Source organism: Chelmon rostratus, chromosome 2, assembly GCF_017976325.1.
Source record: "Chelmon rostratus isolate fCheRos1 chromosome 2, fCheRos1.pri, whole genome shotgun sequence".
NCBI lineage: Eukaryota > Metazoa > Chordata > Actinopteri > Chaetodontiformes > Chaetodontidae > Chelmon > Chelmon rostratus.
In genome coordinates this window covers 17370151-17392086 of record NC_055659.1, presented here as the reverse complement: position 1 = coordinate 17392086, position 21936 = coordinate 17370151, and the positions used below count along the sequence as shown (strand labels likewise).

At 41.4% G+C, this 21936-nt stretch overlaps 3 protein-coding genes across 6 annotated transcripts; 1 reads left to right on the top strand and 2 right to left on the bottom strand.

Moving 5' to 3' along the window:
* The first annotated feature begins 245 nt into the window (after positions 1-245).
* arpc4 (actin related protein 2/3 complex, subunit 4) lies at positions 246-3845 on the top strand. The gene is made up of 6 exons (XM_041951895.1): positions 246-305; positions 2098-2216; positions 2330-2441; positions 2595-2690; positions 3177-3347; positions 3512-3845. Exons 1-6 carry the CDS (start codon positions 303-305, stop codon positions 3515-3517), a joined length of 507 nt encoding a protein of 168 aa, XP_041807829.1. The 5' UTR covers positions 246-302; the 3' UTR covers positions 3518-3845.
* A 268-nt stretch (positions 3846-4113) lies between these two features.
* Positions 4114-18872, bottom strand: pfkfb4b (6-phosphofructo-2-kinase/fructose-2,6-biphosphatase 4b). Of its 4 annotated transcripts, none has more exons than XM_041946182.1 (14): positions 18766-18872; positions 10908-11024; positions 10723-10819; positions 10274-10340; positions 10094-10168; positions 9939-9995; positions 9457-9578; positions 9173-9380; positions 8900-9046; positions 8708-8812; positions 8457-8586; positions 8218-8280; positions 7632-7696; positions 4114-5332 (listed from the first exon to the last, which is right to left on the bottom strand). In XM_041946182.1, the coding sequence occupies exons 1-14, from the start codon at positions 18806-18808 to the stop codon at positions 5273-5275; spliced, it is 1356 nt and encodes a 451-aa protein (XP_041802116.1). In that variant the 5' UTR covers positions 18809-18872; the 3' UTR covers positions 4114-5272. The 4 variants fall into 4 exon arrangements, with proteins under 4 accessions (XP_041802116.1, XP_041802098.1, XP_041802107.1 ...); XM_041946164.1 differs by lacking the exon at positions 18766-18872 and adding an exon at positions 12302-12474; XM_041946173.1 differs by lacking the exon at positions 4114-5332 and having other exon boundaries at positions 5349-7696.
* A 437-nt stretch (positions 18873-19309) lies between these two features.
* si:dkey-197j19.6 (neural Wiskott-Aldrich syndrome protein) lies at positions 19310-21266 on the bottom strand. Its single transcript, XM_041945731.1, has 8 exons — positions 21099-21266; positions 20742-20828; positions 20561-20645; positions 20355-20430; positions 20182-20266; positions 19894-20047; positions 19573-19769; positions 19310-19471 (listed from the first exon to the last, which is right to left on the bottom strand). The coding sequence occupies exons 1-8, from the start codon at positions 21264-21266 to the stop codon at positions 19334-19336; spliced, it is 990 nt and encodes a 329-aa protein (XP_041801665.1). The 3' UTR covers positions 19310-19333.
* Between the last annotated feature and the right edge of the window lie 670 nt (positions 21267-21936).

Below are 21936 nucleotides of genomic sequence, written 5' to 3'. Positions count from 1 at the left end.
AGTATAACATGTTTTGTCTCAATGATCTTGTTATTCTGTGGTGAGGGAAAAATAGAAATTATTCAACTTTTTCTCTTATAAAAAACACTATTTAATTATATGTATTGAAGATTCAGAATATTTACTGCTAAATGGTAATTTTGCAATCTCGGTGTTTTATTTCCCCTCTTGGTAATTGCCCAAAACTGCGGTTACTTTTCACCATTAGGAGCTCGGGGGCAGTTAACTTCCGGTATGTTCATAAAAAAGCCCTGACAAGTGAAGCTACTTCCGCCTTTAGCCGCCTCTCATCACACAGAGACATGGTAAGAGAAATTTGACATATGTGCTGGCAAACCGACGCAGTTCAGCAGTTACATATATCAAACGCGTCTATGTTAAAGCTAGTTCGTTACCGCTCCTCGACTAAAATTGCATTCATAAAGCAGGTTTTCCTCTGGTCTTATTTGTGCTAGCTAAGCAGCTAGTACGCTAGCTAACAGGCTAACGTTAGCTTGTCGGTTTCCTAGCTAAAAGAGAGCACATACGAGTTCATCCTCATTCCACATAGTGCAAACAGATGGGGACCCCAGATAGACTGTTTTTATTATTGTGAGTTGTTAGGGTGGTCGTTGCACTGTAACATTTTGTTGCCAAGTAACGCAGAATACGAGCTACCATGATGGACAGAAGAGGACACATCTGGTGAAGCAGCTGAACTGATGTTGATACTCCAGATGATATTGTGTTGCACCCTCTGCTTTCAATTGAATCTTTTTGTTAAAACAACATTTCTTAATATAGGTAGTAATAATAATAATTAGCCTACTCTTGCTGGTACCAGCTGTCTAGATGATGGTGTTGATAGACCAGCTGGTGGTGTGATGGAGTTTTGAAGATATCACTTCTAAACCAACATTGCTTTATGTTGATCACCGCTTTGTAAAATTGTGCCTGGCTTTTTCAGCAGTGTGCTTATGTTCTGAAACCTTACACCGGCTTTATTCGTCTAGTAATGGTGTTGTGTTTTATTTTGATGAGCTAAACTGTACTTGTGAGGGCAATATCAATAATTAAGAGTAAAACAAAGGAACAATTTGGTTATTTGGTTAGTTTTGGTTAAATTTTTAATAATTGAATGGAGACAGTGCTTTCAGGCTGCTGTCAGGCTTTTCTGCATTGCAATATCTTGTTACATATTGACCGAAATATAAAGCAATTGCAATATATCTGCAAAGCTCTTGTCGGCTGATAACATCGACTGCTGACTTACCAGTCGGGTTCTGCTCTGGAACTCGCTCAGCTTTGGCACAGTGATTTGTCAGGGACAACGCTGTGTCTCAAGTCGAAGGATGCTCTAAATTTTGTTTGTGTACTTTGGGTGTGGCTGTAGGATGTTTGTTTCTTGGTTTGCTCTGTGCCAGACTCTGAATTTCATCCTTGGCAATGTTTTTGATGGAGCTTAATTTCTTCAGAAATTGAATGTTCAGTCCTTGTGAAATGATTTTAATATTGGCAGGATTTCAGTGATTCAGATTGTCACACCTTGTAGTATAACATGTGACAGAATTGATTAAACCTCTGTGCATTTATTATAGATCTTCAAAATTTTGGCTTTTCATAAGGCTCAACATAAGGGCATGCTGTTACAACATATAAAGTCATTTTAGTAAAATTTTGAAATTCACAGGCTGTTCAGTTAAACCCTGTGTGACGTGTTCTGGCCTCGCCTCTGCAGTTTGAGTGCACTAGTCTCATTATCATAATTCATTATATAGTAGACCCAGAGTTCTCTAAGTATTTGTTCATGTCATGAGTACCTCTCTCAGTTTCCTGACACCATGGAGTCCAGGCTCATTAAGATGAGGTGCTGTTTGTGTCACAAAGACCCAACATTAGCAACCAGCAGGCCACTCTCGGCTGAAACTCAAGGCAGTCAATGATGACCTTTTACTGTACACTCTTATCAGCTGAATTGAAACCAGGGAAGAGCATGTATTTAAAACTTGTCAATCTACATGACCTGCCACAAGTCAGTCTCAGTTGCAGCTGTCTGTAGATTCAGACATTCTCTTTAGGAATGATAATCAATGTCTGTTTCTCGCTCTCCTCCCTCAGACGGCAACCTTACGCCCATACCTCAACGCGGTGCGCGCGACTCTCCAGGCCGCCCTCTGTCTGGAGAATTTCTCCTCGCAAGTGGTGGAGAGACACAACAAACCAGAGGTGGAAGTACGGTGAGTCTGTCAACGCAGCTTTGAGTGTGACTTTAAATATGAGCAATGTACAACATCTGAGGTTCACCTCTTAATGCCTGTGGACTAAGTGAGTGCGTTTCTCCCAATTTCAGGAGTAGTAAAGAGTTACTCCTCCAGCCTGTGATCATCAGTCGTAACGACAAGGAGAAAGTTCTGATTGAGGGCTCCATCAACTCTGTCAGAGTCAGCATCGCTGTCAAGCAGGTTGGGCAGAGCTGCTGTCTGGGTGCCAGTGGTTATGTGTTTAGATCCCAGTTTAAAACAGATGGTTGCTTAGCAATTAGCGATTAACATGATTGATGTGTCAGAACTGTTTATGTAATGCTGACTCTTCTTTTAAATAATCTGCTGCTGCAGGCGGATGAGATTGAGAAGATTCTGTGCCATAAGTTCATGCGTTTCATGATGATGAGAGCAGAGAACTTCTTCATCCTGAGGAGGAAACCGGTGGAGGTAGGGAGGCGTTGAATTGGGTTACATTTACAGGGTTCCCACATAGTCAGTTATGGAAAATTACTCAAAATATCCTGATAAGCAGTGAGTTGTCCTGTAAAAGGTCACGTGGAACAAAAATGAAAATGACTTTTTATATATGAACTACCATTATAAAACACCACACTCTAGTCTAGTGAATGTAATCAGGCACAAGGTAAAGATAGGCAGGAGTTCTGTTTCTGTAATGACCTGAATTGTTGGAACTCTTGAATGCACCATGAATGTTCCACTTAATGGAGACAACTGAAACAAATAGTGTTTTTACCGTTTTGTCTTGAAGCCATAAATGTGTTCCACAAATATGCAGAAAATTTCCTGGAAATTGATTTGTTGCAACAGAGGGAACCTTGATTTACATTAGTGCCACTTATTACTAGTAATACTAGTAATACTTCAGCTCGAACTAACAGCTAGATTGTTAACCCTTGTCTTTTGGTTTCACAGGGCTATGACATCAGTTTTCTCATCACCAACTTCCACACAGAGCAGATGTACAAACACAAACTGGTGGACTTTGTCATCCATTTCATGGAGGAAATTGACAAGGAGATTAGTGAAATGAAGCTGTCTGTCAACGCCAGGGCTCGTATTGTCGCTGAGGAGTTCCTCAAAAATGTAAGTTGTATTTTTCTGCATGTCAGTGCTCGCATTGATGCAGCTCTGCTTAATTACAAAAGTGGTTTTGTTTTTGCATTAGTTGCACATTAGAGTTAATAAAGTTCTTCCTTGTCTTTTAGATTTACTGTAACTTAGACGTTGATGTTTTCTTACTCTTGCAGTTCTGAGAGAGAGACAGAAAACCCAGGAATACATTCCTTTTGCAGTCTTGGCCGTCACTGTGGAGCATTCACATCCCAGGGCAGAGAGGAGACACAATATGATCACGCCAGAGAAGTAGAGACACATAAGACGAACAGTTAAATACGTACAGGCCAGTGGCGTTATGCCCTTCAACCTTTCAAAGCCCCATTGCTCAAAAATATTGATGTTTGTACATAATGAATATTACACACACACACACACACCACATTAATGAATGCCTTTAGAACATCAGAAGTCAAGGCAGGTCCTTAAAAAAAAAAAACATTTGTAATCAATATTAGTGAGTATAGGGTTATATGGATTAAAAAATAATAATTTAAATGTTTTTTTAATATATATATATATATTATATGCACATCAATTTAATTTTGCTGTTTTGTAATGACCAACCCGAAACAATGAGGGCAATCAATTGGCGCACATTTCTTGTCATAGGTACACAGAGTAAACCCTATTGTAAATGGAAATGATTACAATAAATATACTTGCTGCCAGTGAAGATAAATAAAAACATTATCCTTTGTAATTCAGTGATTTTTTCTTTTTTTTTTTATTGAAACACAAACAGCAGCTCTGTCTTTAACCCAAACATTGAAGGTTTATTGAGATTGACAACTGGAGACAAGGCATTGAAGAGGCATATTCCCAGTACAGTAATATACAGTATCAAATGTATAATATTACAGAAATTTAACAGGTTTCGTCAAAAAATGACATGTCGGATAATACATGTTGATTAACACACACAACTTACATCAAACAAACATGCGTTTGTGGTTTGCACAGTACCTTTTTACTCTCAAACAGGAATTCATAAAATCATCTGTCAGTCAAACGCTGCATTTTTAAGTGACAGAATTACAACCAAAGATTTTTAATTAGCATTTCATTGCATATCTTAGAAAGCCCATCGAGTCCATCCCAAATCCCTTTTGGTTCTACATTAATGATTATGGAGGAAGGGTCTCATCTCAAGATTTTGGATTTACAGAACATCAGCTACATCTAAGAGAAAAGTTGCATTTGCAATTCTGTTTCCATTCATTATGGATTATGAATTTGATCTTAACCACTGCTTAACTCAATGCTTAATATTTATCTTAATCTTTGTTTACTCAGATAAGATACACAGAGCACCATGGCTGCCTTTTTAATGCAATTCATCAACTAGCACAGAAAAACAAATTCAAATGTTTGTTTGTGTCTTCTGAAAAGCTTCTACTGAACAGTCAGGGATTAAGGATTTAACTGAAGCAGTCACAGTCCCCTCACAGTTGTGTTATGATACTTGTTTTTCATACGATAGAAACATCTTCAGTTACACCGGAAGCATATGGCAGTATACACAGTACACACTAATATACAACAGATATTCAGTTTAATCTTGGAAAAAGATGCTGAAAGTTGAGGGAATATCAACATTGCAACAACAACAGTAGACTCGCATATCAAAAACATTGGCATTTTCCTTTAGATTTCCTCAGTGGGAGTTGAGCTACAGCAGCAGTACAGTTTCATTGACAACAGATATAGACCAGTATAAAAATGGACAACATTGAATGAAAGTGCTTTACAGTTCGAGTGTGGGAAAATACTCATCTGTATCAGTGAAGAAGCTGCCATGGTGAGCAGCTGAACAGCACCGTTCCCATAATGCCGTTCAGGGGCCCTAACACAAGGTGGGACGAGGTCTCAGCTGAAACAGGAAGTGCAGGAGATTAGAAGTGAGCTGGGACGGTTTGCAGAGCGTCGTCGCTGGTGCGTTGCACATTCACATTCTGAAACAGGGATGAGAGGAAAGGACTGAGTTACTCCTACATTACTTAGCCAACATTTACAGATTGACTTTTGCTTCATATTCACATCTAAAATGACTGATACGATTAGTCTCATGAAAGCAGGAGTCATGCTTTCATGTGGTTTTCAGACAGTGAATAAATGGAACTTATTGGTGCTGCAACGGTTTTTCAAAATAAGTTTGTGTCATAAAAACATCTATTAAAGTTAGATTTCTGAAGAAACATGCTCATGGTCATTTTGTGCCACAGAACTCTATAAACTATTATTTCAAGAGTCTGTTAGCACAGAGGTAAGCATTTACTGTAGACAACTATTCGTACATACTGCTTTACTGAGACAAATCATTCAGTCCTACTCAAACCCTCACTGACCTGTGTGACATATAGAGAACTTACTAATAGACAAATTATAGTTATTGAATGTAGAACAGCTTTAAGAAAACAACCCATCAAAAAAAAGTAACAGGAGAAAGAGAATGAGGTTTTTTCAGTTTGGATCTTTATATTTACAAGCAGTACACCTTGACAAAGACAAAAATATGATTAAAAAAAGGAGTTACATTTGATGCAAAAATGAAATCGTGTTATTCAACAACAGGTGACACTATTAGTGATGATTTTATTGTACATCTTGACTCGAGTCTAGTGATTAAAAAAAGAAGGATGGGCATCACAGCTTAACCCTTCACATTTAAACAGTTAAACAACAGTTAACATAGAGACAACGTTTATCATAAAAATAAGATTATTACTGGAATTAAAATGATACTGTTTGTAAATTCATATGCAGCAAAAATGTATGTTGATGGTAAATGTATTTTCTTACGCGTGTCACTTGTATACATGGGTATAAAAACATCTAGGTCATAACATACATGTAAATAGCTTCATGTTGACACAAACCACAATCAGGGTAACATTCATTATCAAAAAATGCCCAATGATGAATTCTACATGGTATTTAGAGGTCTTTTAGAGGTTTAAAAACAATATTATGAAATGTGCTTGTTGTCATGTTCTCTCATTCATTCATTATTATATATATTCAGCTACACACACACACACACACACACGTTTGTACTTCTATACTTGTGAAGAACAAACCTTAACTCTAAAACCAAGTCTGAGCCCTAAAACCGGGTCTGTCCTAAAGTGTCCTCACTCCAGAGGTCTACAAATCAAATTGGTTTGCACAAATATAGACGTACAAGTGCACACACACAAACACACACAGCTGAGTGATTTGTCCTTAAACTGGATTCCAGTTATGTAGTAAGACGGAAAACTGAGGAACATACGGTGGCTCTGAAAGCTCAACACACTTCGACTTTATAAAACACATGCAAATAGCCAAAATGCAGGCAGATAAAGAAAACATCTCCAATTTGAAAGCACATGTGCAGCATTTAGCAGGAAAGAAGAGGTGAGAAACACCAAATACAGAAACATTCGGTAAAAACAGAAAAACCAACCAAATACGGAAATGCTGCAAGTCGTGAGCAAACAATTCTTTCTTTGCCTTTAACATCCTGATTGCATGGTTCAGATATTGTTTCAGATATTTGCTGTTATTGTAACGTTACCTTACGAGCTTACCAATGTTTAAACTAAAAAAAAGAGGGCATTTGTTTATTTCTATTAAGAGCATTAAACAGTTTAACTGATTTTAGTTGTTTTCAGTGCGACTTGCAGTGTTTCTGAATCTGCTTGTTTTCTGTCTTTGCAGTGTGGTTCTGTGTTTGTGTTGATGTGACTGAATGTTTTATTCATTTTCTTGTATATCGTTGCAGTGCAGTGATGCAGTATGTTGAGCTCTCAGGGCCACCATAGGAAAACCTGAGAGAAATTAACCCCAGCATGATTCTGCTCCCACTGGGAGACGGAAGTGAAAGAAAATGTTAAAAATGAGCGCTGACAGGATGGAGGTAGGAGTGTGAACGCTAAGCGATGTCACAGTTATCTCGGTTGCAGTCAGGGTTCACTGGTGGACGGAGAGTGAGCACGGCTTCCTCTGCCGTGTGAGAAACATTTACATTCTGTGCGATAAGAAGATACGGCTTGGTCAGCACTGACTGCTAGGGCTGCTTCAGGAGAGGAGGTGCAGACTAAATATGATGGAGGAGAGTCGAACACAGCTTTTACAAGGTGAAGCGTTTACTGCCAGACATTCTCCCGACTGAGTCCCTGCTGGAAACTGGGCGAATCACGCCTGAAGTGGATTCGAGTTGTCTATGTCGTCTGCTGAGAGAGATTTCTGTGCGCTGCCTGGGATACCTACCTCTGGTCTGTCTCTGTGTGTGTTCACAGAGTCCACGCCTAAATACACCGACTCCACTTTACATCCTGAGTGAGAGCAAACAACAAAAGGCTCATTAAGAGTGAGACCCAGTGGAAGTCATCTTGGCCATAATGGTCATCTCTAAGACTATTTCAAAACGAAACATGAGTCAGCCTTTTATGTTTCAGACAACACAACGCTACAAAACAAAAACTGGGCATTTTTGGCGGGCTTAATGTGGGAGAAAAATAATGGGCAAAATTATATGTCAATAAAAGCCTGGGCTGCAACTACATCAGCTTCATCCGTTGATCATTTTACCGATTGTTTAGTTGTTTGGTATATAAAATGTCAGAGCCCAAGATGACGTCCTCAAATGTCTTGTTTTGTGCACAACCCAAATATATTCAGTTTACTGTCATAGAGGAGTCAAGAAACCAGTAAATATTCACATTTAAGAAGCTGGAATCAGAGACTCAAACCCAATTAATCAACTATCAAATTAATTAGTGATTAATTTAATAGTTGACAACTAATCCATAATCGTTTCAGCTCGAGTATAAGCCTAGAAAATGACAGAACTCACCGTAAGCCATGGGGGTCAACTTCAACACAGCGTGCAAAGGGCACTTAAGATAAGGCAACTCATCTGTGGAGGCGGAGACAGAAAGTTCTAAACATCTTTCAGTTTCAGGGTCAACCTGTGCAGCATATTTTAATTTAAAGGTTGCAAATGCACCACAATGTATTTCAGTACACTGCAATTTAGCCAGATATTTAGTTCATACGCTTCTAAATTCTGTCCTTGCTGTAAGTCCTCCATACCTGCGGTCTTGTCCAGGAAGTACGCAAGAAGGCATCGCATGACGGCCTGGTGACAAATGACCAGAACGTTCTCCTGCCTCTCCAACTCCATCATCACAGGCTCCAGTCGCTGCACCAGGTCCTCATAAGACTGACGGAGAATCACAGACCAGTCAAAAACACACACACACACACACTTTTCAGGGCACAAACAGACCCGTTCACCTCTTGAAATCATACTAATGAGACTTCTGGACGAATCACACTCTCACCTCTCCTTTAGGGTAGCGGTAGCGGTACTTGTCTTGGTCTCTCAGTGCAAACTCCAGAGGGTAGTGCTCCTGGATCTCCTCATACATCATTTCCTCACACACACCCTGTTTAAAGAGAGGAGATGTGTTTAGGGTTGAGTACACAGATGCTTAGAAAGGTATTGGTTTCGATGAATACAGGAGCGGCCATACAGCATCTATTTCGTTCAGAGACTTCCACTGTTCGTATGGCACCCCCAGGCACTCAGCTGTCTGGATCGTTCTCTTCATCTGGCTGGTCCACACTTTCAGATCTTTGATGTTCTGGTCCTGGATGAATTTCCGCAGACTTTTGGCAAACTAGAAGGTAAGAAACCATTGTAGAAATAGTCATCCAGTGACAGCAATGATTTCTCCAAAACCACACTGACTGCTGCATCTTTTAGAGCGCACTTAAACTCAGGCTCTCATCATACAAACACACACCTCTTTTCCCCTGGCAGACAAGCCAGAGTCTCCTCCGATCCGTCCCTTGATGTTGAGGTCGCTCTCGCCGTGGCGACACAGGTAGATGGAGCGCGGTGTAATGTGGATGTTCATCAGGTAGTAGACGATTCGGCTTTGGATGTGGTCGAGGACGCGGTTCACCAGGTAACGACGGCCCACGTCCATGATCTTTATGTAGGACAGATCCCTGGAGCGAGAGAGTCTAATCAACCGTCTGCCATCGTGAGGAGGTAGTTTAACGTGATCTGAGTGTGTATCCTCACCTGTCCAGAACCTCGTCTAGAGGCTGGTAGGAGGACTCGTAGCACTTGATCCTCTTCATAAAGTCCTCAATGGCTTCCTCTGAGTTGCAGTGGATGTAGTCTGGACTGCCCAGCTTGACCTGCTATAAAGACAGAAACGCAGGAAGAGGATGTGAGCAGAGAAAATAGGAAGTTGGCTGTCTGACTCTACTTTAGGCCTTCTTTGTTTTTTTGTTTAAATCTGGACCACAGCTTGATAGTTTTCTAGCTCTACACCATGAGTCTGACCATATCTTAAGATAAACTGCTCTTGGATTTGGACTAAAACTCCAGAGTGGAAACACCCAAACGCTCACAATTTTTTGAAAACTTTGCAATGTCATGCTATCATGTGTAAGGAAGCGTGACACTTTTTTTTTAAATATGACTTATGTCAAGTCATTGTTTGCTTATTCTGTTTCCAATTACTTATACTGGATATAATACAAAGAAACAAAGCTTACCACTATATTTTGTGCAATGACGTCTGGGTCCTCACACACAGACTCCACAAAAAATACCTGCAATTATAAGACAATATATAAACTTGACAATGATGACTTGAGGTCATCAAGTCAAGGTGACTGAATGTGATACAACACTGCCTTAATTAACATACCTTGAACCCATTCTGCTCAGCGAACTTGACGATGGTCCCTCGTCTTTCTCTTGTTGTATTTGTGGCATCAAAGACCTGAAACAGCAGGAAAAACTGTCCTTATGCAGCCCTCATGTCCAGTTCATGTATTGACAGTATGATCTTTTCATGGTGAGCTTAGGGGCAGCATCACAGACTCACCGCCACCTGTCCTCCTTCCACACTCAGGTACTGCCGAACGTCATTAAGTGCTGCCATCGCACACTGACTGTGGAAAGACAGCAGGCACAGAGGTACAATCATAAATTATAAATAAATCAAAAATTTTAGTACTATGAATAAATAGAAGTTTTTTTAAGATGAAGACATAAAGAAGATAGTTAAAAGGGTTTTCACTGAAAAGGACCAATAACATTCAGATAATAATTACAAATTGTGTGTACACAACAATAAGTCAAAATCTGGTGGGCAGTATCATTAATGTTAATGTTTCCAAATAAGTTTAGCTCCTCCTTTCCACTTGAAGGAGTTCTTATCACAGCCTGGAGCCTCTGATCGGACTGAGAACCTGCAGACTGTTGTCATTGCATGTTGGCCGGCCAACCCAGCATGATACAGACTGACAGCTGGTGAAGTCAGTGCACACTCACCGTCTGATTTTTAAGCCTTCTTCATTGTCTGGACGGAAGAACTCGAAGGACTTGTAGATCTTCAGGCACTCTCTCCGGTACTGGCCAACATTGAACTCTGTTGCAGATGAAAATGTATTTTTAAAGGATGGGAGTATTGCTGGCTTCTCCTGTAAATACATGTGTGTTGGGGGTGTAGCTGGTACCTTTGGTTGGCACGCCGATCCAGTTTAAGTACCGTGTCAGCTTCTTTGAAATGTATGTCTTCCCTCGGGCTGGAAGTCCCACAGTCACGATGAGGGTGGGACAGTTCGTCATACATACTGTGAGACAGAGAGAAACACTGATTTTTAAGGAATTTTACTCACTTCTCACATTTAATTTTCTGAGCATGGCTTGTCAACATTGTTCCATTCAGCCAGAGTTTAATTAATCTCGAAGGCTGCCCATAATTACACTAGACAGTGAAAACACTTGTTGGAAAGACTCCAGCTCACTCTGTGTGACAGTGACACACATTGGTGCAGAAAATCGCAGCCAGAGAGCAGAGACAGCATTACTACTACAACTGAAACTGAACTGACTGAAGAACACGTCACATGCTTCTCCAAACACTGAAACGTCTTCTCAGCAAAGTAAATTACATCCTGTTGTATGTCATTTTTTCTTATCCTTACCCAAAAACATCAGTTTTTTAAGGTATACTCTACTATTATAGAGCAATCTCACACAGCATTTTAGACTATATATATTTTACCTTTTTTATTATTGATTACTTTATTCTTTTACTCTTGTACTTTTATTAAAACCGTAGCTTGTAATGTACTAGTTAAGTATTGGTTCAAAGTGCCAAACTCCTGCCTACAGAAACAGAAATACATGAATCGTCACAACCCTGAGCACAGTTTCCTGCAGGACGGCATCCTCCTGCTGTTCGCTGAGAAACTCCCTCATGTCACAGATGAAAAGACATGAGGAATTTTGGACTGATGTCCAGAGACTCTATTGCAGTGAGTACTGTGTGCTTCGCAAAATATGACCATTGCAGAAGGTTAAGTGTCTTGGGGCCAGATGTCGGACTGCACTGGCTGCAGCTGAGCTTGACTCAGCAAAAACCGGCCGACCTGCAGAGAGACAGCAAACAGACTGAAACCAGACCAAAGGGTTGCCTCCAGACACGGTGGCTGTCAGCGGTGGTCCTGGCTAAACTGATGCATTCAGGTCATGTGTGCGTCATATGGTCAAATTCATTTCAGCGAGCTTGCAATTAGTCCCTCAGCCGCGACTCAAGTTTACCTCCATGCAAGTGATATTGGAGGGGAAATGAACCAGAGAAGGCGAGCATGATGCAACATTGCCCAGCACAAAAAAGGCGAGGATATTCAACACTTTCTTAGTGCGCAACACCTGAAAGCATCGCGCATAAATGTCACATTACGGGAAATCTGTCTGTTCACGGACAAACGGGGCTCAGCAAAACACGCCTAAAATACTACATGATGAAAAAAAACAAAACAAAGACAGAAAAAATATTAAAAGATGCCCCGCGTCACCTCCCAGTCACCTCCTTTGCGGCACTTGCCGGCCAGCTGCATCTTACCCCGCCTGTGAGCTATGTGGCCGTTTTTGCACGGCATCCAGATCTTCCTGAGCGGGTTCTGGGTGAGCTCCCGAGGGGAAGTCTCCAACATGAACTCTTCGTTGTCTAACATTTTGGGTGCTGGATCACTGATGTTACCCTCCTGGTGTTAAACTGAGACGATGGGCTCTAGCCCGGGCAGTCTGATTCAGCAGGCTGCGCGCGGGGGGGGGGGGGGGGGGGGGGGGATGTTACGTATCAGCTGAGGAACAGCAGTTTCTCATTACCGTAACGACGGGAGACTGTGCGCAACAGACAGGGCGGGAGCAAAACAAGGAGTCAGGTACAAGATGTTACTTTGCCTAACCAGCATTCCAGACGTGTTATTTCATGTATGTTACAGTGCTACAACAATCAGACTGCCTGCCAATTTAATTAATCACTAATGTACTAATTCTTTAACAGTGTGAGGGCACGTCTGTCAGTAATGACAAATTTCCTCAAAAGCTAAATAGAAACACAATATTTGACAATATAATATAAACTCAAGATCTACTTACTAGCTTCTCCAGCTCTTAGAAATATAATTAAATTGTCTAATTAGTGCATGGAAATCCAAAGGAGAACACAAGGATACATTTCTACTGTCTTAAACAATCTCACAGAAAGGTAAACATTCAGGAATGGGAGTTTGTTTTTGTTATGTTTTTATTGCGCAGGTTTTTATTGCACAAGTTTTTTTTTTCTTGTTTCGATGCTTTGCTTTTTACTGAACTTCATGTGGTGTAAATGCGACGAATACAACTTCTTGAATCCTTTTCACAAATCTTTCCAGACCTTAAGCAGACATCAACACACTCTTTCTAAGAAAACACCTTTTTAAAAGTTACCGTAATGACGCGGGGAGTGCGCAAAGGCGAGTGGAGGAAAAGCAGATGCAGGAAGAAAAACAGCGTTCAGCTGTTCACATGCAGCACACATGGGCAGTGAATGCAGCTGAGAGCAGGACCAATCAGAGACGGGAAGAGAGGCCCGGCAGCCAATAGGAGAGGCGCGTCGGGGATAAGGAGGGCGTGCTGACTGCTGGGAGCTCAGATAAACAACTTCACCGAAAACTATCCTAACCATAAGTTTTACACGACCTAGTCACGGGCCTCGCAGTCAGGTCACACACTCCAATCTACTTGTGGCAAAAGTCAACAACAACTTCGAAGATACACACTTTAAGATACACACTGCAGGATATCCATCTGAGAAGATGGAAATATTTGGTCAAGGGAGGATTTCAATCAGCTTCTATTACACGTGGAAAGAAGAAAAATGGTTCAAATTTGATGCCATTATTATTATTATTATTGTTATTATTATTATTTTGTTTATTTATTTTAAAGAGAAAGAAAGCCACATGACAAAACAGTTAAATCTGTTTGGGGCTGCAACTACCAATTTGATTCGTTGGTTGATCTATATAATGAATAAAATGTGTCCAGCTGAAAGGATTAGTTCACTTACCCAACTATAGACAGAAAATTCACTGACATTTATTACGGTAATAGATTTTTAAAAAAGCTTCTCAAGTGTGATGTGATTTGCTGCTTTTCTCTGTTTTATGTCATTGTACATTGAATATCTTTGAGGTTTCGGGCTGTTTGCTTGAAGATGTCACCTTGATCTCTGAGAAATGATAATGGGCATACTGGATTTCACTATTTCCCGACATTTTCTGGAAAAAAACACCCACCGATTAGTCGAGAAAATAATCAGCAAATTAATACATCATTAACATTATTGTTAGTTGCCAGTTCCTGCAGCCCAAGATGACGTCTTCAAATTGTTTTGTCTGACCAACAGTACAAAACCGTAATATATTCAGTTTGCAGTGACATGAACACACAGACAAGCAGCAAGAGGCTTGAATCCCCAACTGCTGGATATTTTTGCTAAATAAATGACAATTCATCTATTACTAAAACTGTGATAAATTAATCTGCAGATCAACTAATTTGTTAATTGATTCAGTACAAGAACAATTATTTGTTCTCCAGTGCAGTTTAGCCTTCCAACTCTGGTTCAGTTGCAGCATAAACGCGTATTTTGAATTCATGTCTCTTTACAGCAGTGCTACAACAAATGATGGAAACCCCTGATGGAAAATTCTAACTACAGCGTCCTGTACAGCAGCGTTAACACTCATCAGCAACCATAGATCCAACTGGTTCAAGCTTCATTTAGAAGTCATGATTGAGTCATGTTGAATTTACAACATCCTTACTTACAATAAATCTGGATGGAGCAGTTCTTCACATGCTTGTTCTCAGCCAGATGGAACTGAATGTAGTGTCAAACTTGTGACACCAGGTGGCGTTGTGTGCTCACTCTAAAAGCCACAAATTCAGTGAAGTAGACAAAGATGTATCTTACTAAGGAGGAATTACTCCTGTCAGAGTCTGATGACAGCCATGTTATCAGTTTAGTGTCTGACACATCCAGAAGTCAGAAGGCACTGCTGTCAGCGGTCAGCAGGACTAATCCCATCAGCAGAACACTACACCTCAGAGCCTCGAGCAATAATCCCATGTACACGCGTTTTCTTAACTTCCAGCAGATGCACCTGAGTAGAGTACAGGTGGACGGGATTTTGGTATGGTAAGTTATTCTTCAACCACTTTTTTTCAACTGTTTGGAAAACAGATACAGCTGATAAATGTCACAACCAAACTGCCGCAGAAGCACACATGAAATATTGAAATGTAAACAGACAATAAATATGAAACATAACAGCAATAAGCATCAATAACATTGATATTTATGCTTAACCTTCTATGAGACAGTATCTAAAATAGAAACTATTTAGATGTAAGTTAGAAAATGAAGAGAAAATAAGTGAAAACACAACCAAATTACTAAATTTATAAAAATGCAAATTAAAAACTTAATACAAGTCTTGAAACATTGTAGTTTCAGGATTGATCTCCCCTGCTCTCTATATTCCTCCCATGTCTCCGTTAATATCATATAAATGTTAATTAAGCAGCATTTCTTTTTCAATCAGTCTGTTTACAGGTAGAAAGGCACAGAAGTCAAGCCTGGCACACACAATTTTGTTGTGTGTGTATTTCGCTTTACGAACATACAGCAGCCAGTTAATGATGGTACTTTTACTCACAGCCACTCATCGAGACCTTAACAAGCAGGGCAAAGAAGATGTTTCACAAGTTACATAAGACCTTCAGCCACAATCAAACGCTATCAAAACTATAAAAGTCTACATCCAATGCGGACTGGAGGTTACCAGCAAAATTACACAAACAGTGACCTTGTTTGAATTTTATAAAAAAACTTATATAACCATTGCAAACAGTGCTCAGGTGTGTCATGTTAGGAGTGGCAGCATTTCTCAGCCTCCTGCCACATTAGTTACTGGCCTAAAAACTGCATTGCTGTATCTATTAGGTTCTGTTATGTTGTGCATCTAACAGAGGAGCAAAATAAAACAATGTCTATAATCTAATAGAGATTTAGCCCAGACAGCATCCAGTTGTTTTAGTTTAAAGACTTCAGGACCTTAGAATTGTGGTTCCTGCTGATCCTCCACACTACAAAGGCCAACATTACACCAATGTGTGATTGATATTCGCATGAAGAAGTAGGTATCACCTCTTTTGCTGCTATAACAGCATCCACCCTTAGAAATACATTTGGACCTGACTGCATAGATTTGCCAAACACTGACGTTGGGCCATAAGGCCTGGCTAGGTGTTGGATGGGGTGGAGGTCAGGACTCTGAGCAGGCTCGTCATGCTGCTCCGCATTAAACATATAAGGACCTTGTTTTGGCAACAGTTTGGGGAAAAAGACCTTTCATTTTTCACGATTACAATGTCTCTACACAAAAGATGGAAGCACCCTCTAGTTCAAAATATGCTGTATCATTAAGATTCCCACTAATTAGAATTAACAGACCAGGAAGAGGACAGGGGAGTCCACAAATTTTTGTGTCTGTGCTCTATCCTCTGTTTTAGCTTGTTGTTTATTAGATTTAGCTCAAGGTGACCCCTTAAAATTGTCGGTTTCTTGTAAAACCCAAACATGTTCATTTTACAGTGTGTTCAAGATCAAGAAAATCAGCAAACCCCATCACTGGAGAAGCTGCAAGCAGAGAAATTTTATAATTTTTCCCTGACAAATGGATAAACGATCACCTGATTATCAAATATGCGGCAGTTCATTCTGTGTCAATAACAATAATTAACGGCCTAATATTTTGGCACTAATTTGTACACAGTGTAATCCAGAATTGGTCTCCTAATGTATTACATGCCTCAGTTTCACCTTCACTGTAGAAATGTTGCTACATTTACGAGCGTAAACACAGAAAAATCATACAAACAATCCTGAACTTGAATGCTCCCAGATGCAAAACATCTGCGAGATGAGTGCACTGAGCAGGCATCCAAGTACTGCAAAGGCATTACACATTACACATGTAGGCTACAGCTCCGCCTGAAGCCTATAATGAGATTCTGAGCGAGCTGGTGAACTTTCCCCCAGATAGAGAGCAGACACAGGGAGGGAGGGGGGAGCTGCAGAGGGCGAGGGAGCGAGTCAGTGAACAAGGAGGAAAGGGAGTGATTTATTGAAATTATTCAGAGAAGGGATGAGACGGCGATACAAATAGAAAACAATAAGGATTATTAACAGAAAGGTGTAAATAGAGGGCGAGAGAAGGCACATTTACTGCAGCTGGCTGAGGCTTGGAGATGCACATCCTGTGGAGTGTACAGCCTCCATGGAGTGCATGTAGGGACATAATCTGTGTTGGGTCTGCTGCACCCACTGAGGCATATTTTTATCCGTATGCAGTTATAAGCACATACAGGCTATGTGGGCACTCTTGAGACAAAACTAACTCGATGCTTTCACATGCTTTCTTAGCAACTAATTTACAGTATATCACCATTAACAGCAGGGACAGCTAAATATGCATGACAACTGTCATCCCCATACTGAAAAGCTAAAACACAGCGTAGCTGTTAATGTTTGCTCTTAACATAAATAAAAAGTATGCCACTTTTTAGCATGTTTTTCCTGTTTTTCTGCTTAGCCCCACCTCTCTTTGTGTTGGTGGACAGACAGCCAACAGAGCACATCTCCTACTCACCAACACAGCCTGAGCTCTGTTCATCCCTCGTACGTCTGCCACGACAGCTCGGGCTGCAGACGTCAAGACCACTGCGACCATATTTGTACAAGTGACTCCCTCCCTTAGGATGCAAAGTCTATCAGAGCGTTTGTCCTCTCTGCGTGGCATTTGTCAACACAACAGCACTGTAACACAATGTTAAATAGGCCCTGCAGGCTACATGGCCAACAGAGTTATGCAATAGCCTATTCTTATAATAAGTGAGTCATTGGATTATATAGGCCATAGTATTAGCATCGGTTCAGATGCTTTTATAATGTTTTACAGCATGTCAAGTATTCATCAAGGAAGCTCAAACACAGGAAAAATATAGTAGGGTGCATTTGGCAGCCTGCAAAAGTAAACACACAGAAGTTCGGACTGACATGTTTACAGCAGCATTCAGGTGCCTTTTACAGAAGGCAGCATCTGCTACACCAGGATTTTGAATGCAAATTAACACTGAAATCTCTTCTCCATCTGTCCCGTCTACTGGTACACATGTTGTGAAAAACATTAATGTAGGTGTCTGCAGTAAACATGATACTGACAGTTCATTAGGGCACTCTGTGCATACAAGATCTCTATAGTGACCTAAGAAAAGATCAGAACAAAAGCAGTATAAAAAGCAAGTGTACAATTTCCTTTGAAAGCAAAACTGCTGTGGTATTTTGCCTTGTGGTCTATGCAAAGATGCAAAGTTTTGCTCTCTCCTTCTAGGCACAGTTTGATCAGACAGTATTTCCTCAACATTATCTTTGTCAGCAGTCTCATGTCAATAACTAACTCTAAAATCCCTCAAACACTCCCAACTTAATCAGCTGGGATCGATAAGCTAACACAGATCAGTGAGCAGCCTGACGATGTTGATGATGATGTTTGGAAACCTTTGCACACAGTCAGTGTTTACTTCTGGTCGTCCCTCTCTGAACTGTCAGCCCACCAGCTAGCTTACTGGCTAGCTAACCAGCAGCTGCAGCCTGGCTCAGCAGCAGACAGGAAGATGCTAGCTGCCGAAGCATCCCTGGCATTTGCAAAGTGGCAAACTCTCTCTTTGCAACGCAGAACGTGAAATACCAAGTCTTTCCCACATTTCACGGCTGTGTGCCGCAGTCTGTCCCGCCTCTCCTCGGTAGAAAGCCCTGTCAGCCCTGAAGCGTGCCTACGTGACACAGACTTGTTTACTTCATCCGCTCGCTAGCACAGCTGCTCTGTAGCACTCACACACAATGTCGACTGACTAAGAGTGTCGAAAACCACGAGAACAAGAAAAGTGACAACTCGGCGGGAGTTTGCACCCTACCTGCCCTGTCCCGCGTGTGTCTCGGGCGGCAGGAGCCCCTCATGGTCCCGGTTTAACGCCTGTTCTTCCCAGCGCGGCGAGGAGCGTGCGTCCCTCCAGCAGCACGGGCAGCAATGAATGGAGCGGGGCAGGCAGAGCCGCGCGCTCATTTCCGCGACCATACGCACGCGCGCACACCCACTTGTTATTGTTTAGATGTCCTCGTGCACCTCCACCTCTAACCGCGGCTAGATGTGTTTCAAGACATTCTGTGCACGAACCACAGCCGGTCACACATGCACCAGACAATCCGTGCAACTTCACATAGAGGGTCCCCCAAATCCTCAGGTTCACCTTGTGTCAGCTGGTGTTTGGTCATGCTTGAGTACAGTGTCAGTTCAGATGGATCCTGCATCAACTCACTATCTTGAGACCATGTCTTGTGGGGGGATTGTGTGTGAAATGTGTGAGTGAGATCTGGGGTGTCAAATCAATCAGAGACAAAAAAAAGCAGCATCTCAGAAGTATCACAGCTTTTTTATGAATGCATCATGTATAACACAGATAAAAACTTCTTCAAAGGCACACATCATTGCATGTCGGTGTCCACCCCTGTTTGACCCCCCTCTGCACGTGTGCTCTGCTGGAGCGGCTTCTTTTCTCTGAACACTTCTCTCACTGCAGCCAGGATGAGATCACTTCTTTCTGCAGCTGTTGAGGAGCCCACCTACCACCGCAAAGAAAAGTTAAGCTTGTTCATTCCACACATTTTACATCATCAAATGGATGTTTACTGAACTGTAACAGCATGTCTTCTGGTACTCTTACATGATTGAAACTTGCGCTCTTTCTGATCCTCTCTGGGTCAACTGGAGCGCGAGCTGGTGGAGGGGGAGGAATCCAAGGGGGAATGGGACTGCGGCATAGTGTGTCTTTGATGGAGGGGACCAGCGGCAGAGGCCCTTTCCCCAGAGCGAGGAAGATGGACGCTCCTGCAGCTCTTGGCAATGTTTGAGACACCGGGCCTGTCAAATATGCCAGAGCAGTGGCTTAAAAGATCTGGTTTTACCTTTGAAGCACACGATGCACTTTTTATAAAAACAACAACAGCAACATAAAAGGAGCAGAACAGTTCTCAAGATAAAGTACCTCTGTTCCTCAGCTCTCTCTGCACAACCTTCAGTCCTCCAAACTGGTTGATGATGCAGTCGACAGCTTCAGCAGTGTCTTTGTCTTTCAGGCCTTCCTCGGTGACTTTTGCCTGCATCAACAGCCTCCTCATAGATGGGTCTAAATCCGTTAGCTTCACCAAGAAGATACAGTTAGGAATGTGCTGATTTAACATGTTATTTTTGCACACTCTAATTACAAAATGACAGTATCATAATGTCTTTTTGGTTACAAGCTGTTAGCATTTCCCTGTATAACTTGACTTACTGAACTGGTGGTTGGTGCAACTTTTGTGGCTGTTGCATCCACGGGGGAATGTGGCTCCCCATCCAAATGGTGAAGCGGCTTGATGCTACAGAGAACAGAAACAAAAAGTAAACCATCACTTTAATCCTCTGCTCTCTTCTTGTATGTCTGTAAAGTCGTAACATTTCTGTCACCCTGAATCAGGTGAGCCACTTGTTGAGCTGTCCTCTTTGTCAGCGTTGGCTTTTTTACACACCCTGGTCATCTTTTCTGCAAAACAGAGAATGTACAAAGAGAAGAAACAAGAGACTAATGAAGGAGCTGCTTCCGTGTGATGAGAGCAAATACATGTGTGAAGTATGTTGATACATATGAGCCGTCTGCTTGTTGTTATTCCAACCTTGGTCTCTTTGGACAGCCTCCACTGCACGATGAAATTCCTCTGCCTCGATCTCATTTGCAAAGTTGAGGCCTACCTGGTGGCCCTGTGCAAACGCAGTAAATCCACCTTAAACTACCTGAAAACTGATACCATGATTAGGATGCCACACACACTGATACTGTAAAACAAGGTTGCTTACATCTGCAGGGAAAGTGTGGAAGTACATGCGAGTTGCGGCGTACTTGAATGGGATGTACAGCTCCTGCTCCCACAGTAACTTTGCTCGCTGTGTTCACGGAAAGATGAGGGAAGGAAGAAAGGAAAGGAAGAAAGGAAAGGCGTTTACAGTATCAGATTAGGAACGGTGCAGACACACCCATCAAGATAACTCTCCCTATTGTTACTAAAGGAAACTACAAATTAAAGGAAATGCTACAAGCCATCCCACGTGTGCAACTGTGCACGAACACACATAATGAAATTAAAATGTTACTTTATTAAAGGAAGTGGCGTGTTAGTAAATGTGAGTAGGTGGAGTAACTGCAGTTCCTCTTACCTTCACACAGTACAGACGCAGGAAGTAGGAGCGAAGGGACTCATCCTCAAAGAGACACACTGCACCACAACCCAAACAGCTCCAGCCTGGACTCTCAGCCTGCGTCTCTGTGGCCACCAGCACCTGCGCTACTGAAGTTTTGATCAACTGAAATACACCAGTAGTCATGCAAATATGAATAAAATACATTTATTCAAACTTCTAAAAAAGTTGTAGCTGTATAAAAGCTGTATAAAGCTGTATAAAACCTGACCCGACATAAACTCGACTGAAAACAATACAGAGACAGTATATTTAATGTTTGACCTCATCGGATTCATTGACTTTTGTAAATATCTGCTCATTCTGAATTTGACGCAGCAACACGTTTCAAACATGTTGGGACAGGAGCAACAAAAGACTCCAAAAACACCTGTTTGGATCATTCCACAGGTAAACAGGTTGATTGGTAACAGGTGATAGTATCATGATTGGGTTTGAAAGGAGCATCCTGGAAAGGCTCAGTCGCTCACAAGCGAGGATGGAGCGAGGTTCAACACTTTGTGAACACATGATCGTATTAAGGATGTTACTACATGAACTCAGGAACACTTTGTTAAACTGTTGTCAGTAAACAGTTTGTTTGAAGGTGATCAGTCCGCTGATTTTTTTTAATATAACCTTTTGGGTTGTATTAGTCCCAGATGATTAAATGAAGCACACACATGTGAAGGAAATTGATTCCCCACCATTTGTTTCTATAAGAATGAAAATGCAGGTTGAGTAATACTGTGATTGAGAAAAAAACATTAAATTTGAAATATTATTACTAAAGCAGAAGAAAGTAGTCTGCTGTGTT